The 6000-nt window shown below is 27.1% G+C and overlaps 1 protein-coding gene across 1 annotated transcript in view; it reads right to left on the reverse strand.

Moving 5' to 3' along the window:
- LOC108773963 (dynein heavy chain 1, axonemal) overlaps positions 1 to 4836 on the reverse strand; it is a 94603-nt gene extending 89767 nt beyond the window's left edge. The window contains 5 exon segments of the mRNA XM_083287323.1: positions 1371 to 1632; positions 2717 to 3043; positions 3909 to 4183; positions 4499 to 4665; positions 4764 to 4836. Coding sequence (XP_083143449.1) covers positions 1371 to 1632; positions 2717 to 3043; positions 3909 to 4183; positions 4499 to 4665; positions 4764 to 4836 — 1104 coding nt within the window.
- Positions 4837 to 6000: the final 1164 nt, after the last annotated feature.

Below are 6000 nucleotides of genomic sequence, written 5' to 3' on the forward strand. Positions count from 1 at the left end.
ACTTCTAACTGTTTTCTCTCGCCATCTAACAATTAAACATAATTAGCATTATCATGACACAAAAGAAGAATATTTATTTATTTCTATTTACTTTTAATATATAATGTTAATTATTTATAGTGTGTTTAACCTGTGATATGATTTCATTTTTTTATATCGTTTGTTTATTTCCTTCTAATTTAATTATCTAGCTTAATATTAAAAAGTTATTATGAATTCTCCTTCTTGTTAATTATATTCGGAGACTGATGGAGACTAAATACAGTCAAAACATTCCTGTAATTTTATTGATAAAAAACTATTTTAATTACGCATTTGAGGTTTTCACGGATAATTATCTTCAGTTATATTATAAGGTTTGCGGGTTATCGCCGTGTCTTTTTTCATTCTTAATGCCGACGTTTCGTGAACCGTGCCGCCCACTTCATCAGGGCGATACGTATCAGTCGCTCTGATGAAGTGAACGGCATGGTTCACGAAACGTCGGCATTAAGAATGAAGAAAGATACGACGATAACACGTAAACCTGGTATAACTATTTTAATTTTTTAACGAATAATTTAATAAACTAGTACCAATTTCAAGATCCAATAAACGTGCTCATGCTTTCTGATCTCTCTATTTACACTTTTTTTGTTTAACAATCTCGAAATGAATAAATTTTACATATTTTAATTTAATAGTATTTTGTATTTATATATATTTACAAAAATTTATATTTACTTAATTAAAATTCTGTTTACAGTTTTAATTTGTTTTTATTTCCTAATAAATATTTTTCTCTACCCTTCTAAACAATTTCTTACTCTTTATTTAAAAAATCTTTATTATTTTATTTAATTGAGTGTAAACTAATACGCAATTCTATATTAATATGTTTGTAATAAGGCTCAATATGTCTTTTCACAACTAATATAGAGAAACAGGGCAATGAGCCAATAAATTACGTTAAAAATCTTTTTAAATTAATTTAATATATTGAGAAGAATATCACGTAATTATGGCGTTCCGTCCCAGCTTCCACTACTGGACTCATCAGTAAGGCATTGTAGTGGAAGCCTACCTTATACGCCTGCAAGAGTTATTCAATCGAGATTCTATATGCAGAGATATACGCGTATCAAAGCTCTTGCGAGAATTTGCGAATATCGATAGACCTCTGATGGCGGGTCCACTACAATGCCTTATTGATGAGTCCAATAGTGGAAGCTGGGACGAAACGCCATAATTACGTGATATTCTTCGCAATATATTAAATTAATTTAAAAAGATTTTTAACATAATTTATTGGCTCATTGCTCTGTTTTTCTATATAAATAAAATGATCGTATTAAGTGCAATACTTTATGATATCAAATACTTTATGATACCTGCATTCGATATGCAATAAGGGTCATAAAGCGTTTCAATTTCATTATATCGTACTCATCATGATTCTTTTGCTCAAGATTGAACCATTCTTTCTCGATATCTCTGAAACATAGTCTAACTGATTGTATAATCCTTTCCACCCACATTTCTTCCAGATACTTTATCACTGTATCAGTTTCTTGTTGCTGTTGCGATTTGAACTCTAACAGGTACATAGACTTTCCGTAATTCGAGACAAAGAGATTCATATTCAATATGTTACTGCATTCGACGATTACACAATTTATAGCTTCGTATACTTCCGGTAAAACGTACAAAATTGTACAACAGAAAAAATTTTTGGTTTTCTGCAATAAATCGTGATCGTATTTTTTGAGAGTAAAATGCATGTCTCTTGTGGAAAAGTGCTATCGGATTAGTGAAAAAACTATTAAAACGTATAGTGTACAATATTCGCGACTCAATGGTTTTTCAATTATTTTCAGTCGTTATTTCGCGAATTCAATAGTACTTTTTCAAAAGGATCAAACGTAAATACTATATGTAATTCTTTGTAAATACCGTAAAGTCTTCCATTTCTGTGCATAACTTTCCCATTTCTGGTATTTTAAGTTCATGAACATCATTAATTTCATTCCATGAAATGAAATTAAACATTTCTGGTTGTTTCCATATAAGAGATCTCCACATAAGATCACACATGATGCGACGATACTCCAAAATAATTTCGTCTATCAACTAAATATTAAAAAAATCAGTAACTGAAGAAAATAAATAGAAAACATACCTACATTGGAAAGATGTTTGGATTCAAATTTCACAAAACCTTCGCGTGGTTGACATAACTATAACTTCTTGTTGTTTTTCATCTAGAGTTGGTATATCATCTACTAGCATGCAGTCCAAATAAAAGTGATATCTATATATAATTATATAATAATTTAATTATTGTAAAAAACATTTAAATCACATAAAGTTATTCTTATTAAAATGGTTAAAGAATATAAAAAGAAATTTATCACTTATTTTTATGCATGATATACTAAATTTTTTCTCCAATTTCTTTTAAGAAAATGTAAACTTTGAATGTGTTGATAAATTCATATTCCATTTTCGTTACGCGAAATACATGTTTTAAAAGTTACATAACAATATGTAGCATTATATCGTGCTAAACTAATACTTTTATGAAATATTGAAATACAAGAAACTAACAGCAATATTATTGATATTTTTTTTTAGTTATACAACGTACCTCAAATTTGTGGTTTTAAAAATTATTATTACAAATAAGAGATAATAATTTAATAAAATATTAAAATACGAAATATTTTAATAAATTAACCTGATATTAATCTCCGCAATTTGTCGTTGTTTAATAGCAGCAGCCACTCTCTTGGCAAATTTTCTAGGATCTTCTCCCAAAAATTGGATATATATTCTAGGCAAAAGAAATTTTCGCTTAAGACCGTCTAGAATGAGGACAGTCCACAATTTCCGTTTATTATCATAATCTGTAACGGCAGCATGAAACCAACCGAATAAATTATTCAGTATGTCATAGCGATCAAATATCCATTTCTTATCTGTAATTCTCTCAACAAATACTAGGGCTGGTAACGGATAACGAGTACCATTAACGATGCCCAGATTTATCCATTCCTCTGTCGTCCTGTCAAATTGCAAAATAGAAGAAAATTATACGTTAAAATTGTAGGAGCATTATGCATATTGTATTACATTAGTAAACGATATTTTTTAAGAAATGCATAAATTGATTGTAAAATTAAAATATATATTGCTTATAGAAAGAGATATTTCAATTTTTAAAAACTGCAAAACGAACAAATATTATTTATTTTAAGTAAATTTAAATTTGTATAAATTTTAAACACATAAATTTAAATCTTTTAATTTTACATTAAATTTTAATTTAAATTTTAATAAGCATTTAATAAGCATTTTAATAAATTATCTCCTCTGTACAAAGTTTTGATGGTACTCCTGTAAAGCGAAAGCTCCACTTGACATGGTACTCGAGTCGTCACTTATCTTAATATTTGCTACAATATATTAAATTTTGTTCTCTAGTATAAAACTATTACGAAATTATTACTATCAAAAATCAAATATATGTGAAGTTATGTTTATACTACAAGCTTCTTTTGTGCTTTTCTCAAAAGCTACTGCAATATATTTCACATTGTCATATAATGTTATCGTATGTATATTATTATCATATAATAATATTAAAATATTAAATATAAATGAAAAAATTTCTTTTATTACTATATAAGTTATTTTTTATTTAGAAGAACCTTTTCTAGATTATTTTGCGTTACAACAATTAAATAATTATAATATAGATAAGAAAAGGATGTCATTTTTGGTCAAAAACAAAATGGTATGACAATATTGACAATCTTGTTCTAGAAATTAGAAATGAGATAATAAGTAATATTTAAATATAATACTTAAAATGCCATTATTCGATGAGCCTTTGTTACAAAGTTATTGTAGAACAACGAATTTCTCACCTACAATCGTATTCTTCGTCATCAAACAATTCCAATGATAAGTAACTTATCTTAGAATATAAACCGTATTTTTCTTCGTCGGAAAGCAGTGAACGAATTTTCTCAAATGGTAACATATCACTTGGTTTGATACCCTCTGCTTTTAAAGCATCTTCTATCTTAAGATTTTTGTATACTTTCCTCCTTCTTTCCATTTCAATATTGCGCGATGGAATCTTTGGATCGTCGGTATATGCCATTTGTACTTTTGGTAAAAAGGTTTCCGCCGGAAATACCTGTATTTGTAAAAAAATTAAAATTTTAGAAATTGTTAAATATTAGGTAGACGTTTTATTGAAAACTAAATCTTGCGCTAAAAATTTATATAATACTTTCGTTAAATTGGATACAAAGATACATATAAAATAATATAAGAAAATGTTAGGAATAGAAATTTAAATATAGATCTTTTTCACAGCGCATAGATTAAAAAATATTTTTAACTTTATGTACACATTGTTTAATAATATAAGAAATATTATTGATAACACACAAACAAATCTTCAAATCAAATCAAACAATTGCTTTTGCATGATTATGTACTTGCGTACGATAGATTTATCTTCGGGGAAAGTCATCCATCGCTCAGCAGCGCCAAGAAAAATTTGCGTTTTTTGTGTTTTAAGACCTTCTACAATTGGACTATACTGTTCCGTCAGAATTTGCGATGCAAGGTTGGTTCTTCTTGAAGCAGAAGGTAGGCCAATTGGTTTTGTACCTGTGCGAATCATTTAATATAATTAGTATGCTGTATAATCAAACACGCTTTTTTATCTCAATTAAGTCTGATAATTGATACTACTAATGAAATCTTACCTAATATAATATCTGAATAATAATTCCTTCTAGAAGGCCGAGTATTTTTATCTTTGATATTCTTAATATCCATTTTTTAAATTCGTAATAATATACTCGTGCTATCTCTAATATTTATTATTTGATTCTTTAAGTTCTAGTCATTAAATTCTAACATTTCGAACATTTTTATGTTGTAAGACTGAACTTGTTTTCTACGAAGTTTGTTATACATTTCGTGCGATTGTATGTTGTTCATTGATTAAAGATAATAGGCGCGTTCAGAGAGCACGCTATTAACGTTGTTCAATATTATATACATATATCATTCTATCTTTATCATTCATTACGCCCGTATTAGATTACGGATTAACGATCAACGGTTGCCCGGTTCTACTTTAATCAATCACAGTATAGCGAGTTCATCATAATTGGCTAAAATAGAATTAGACAACTGTCAATCGTTAACCTGTAGTCTGAATACTCTCCTGTGTACGTATTCACTACTTCTAGACGTAAAACAAGAATAGAACATGCTAATGAATAACAATAAATGAATTTTTAACGATATTAAATTTAAATACATTTTTAAGTTTTTAATTTTTTGACAATATAATCTATATGTATATCAATATTTAAAAATTAAGAATAAGAAGTAATAAATAAATCATTGAAATAAATATTTCAAGTAATGGAAATAAGGATGTAATTTATGCGATCATTTGTTATAGTAATAATTTGAAAATTTTAGTATTGCATTAACATTGGTGTAAAAAATTAAGTTGTATTTATTTTTTAAAACAGATAAAATCAATGAATAATTAATAAATAATAAATGTAATAATTAATAAATGTAAAATCATTACATTTATTATTCATTGATTTTACCTTTTTGTGAACATATTATAACTTTCCGATATTTTGAAAATGCGTTAAATGTATCTATTTTTAAATAAAACTTATTTAATGAATATTTGATATTAATTTTATATAATATTAAATTTTTTGCAGTGGCAATTAATTGATTAACATCCGGTATTTCAGCACTCTTTGAATAACGTACCGATAGTTTTGCTCCAATGATAATTCCTCCACGGATATGACTTGGAATAGAGTGATTCAAGAAAATTAGAAAATTTCGTTTTTTTATACAAAACGACTGCTAAAAGAAGTATTGAATATTACATAGGTATTACATTGTTTTATTTATATGCCTATATTGTAATATATTAATTAATATTGTTTGTTTTCCAAGAGC

This window comes from Cyphomyrmex costatus, unplaced genomic scaffold (assembly GCF_001594065.2).
Source record: "Cyphomyrmex costatus isolate MS0001 unplaced genomic scaffold, Ccosl1.0 scaffold23, whole genome shotgun sequence".
Classification (NCBI taxonomy): Eukaryota; Metazoa; Arthropoda; class Insecta; order Hymenoptera; family Formicidae; genus Cyphomyrmex; species Cyphomyrmex costatus.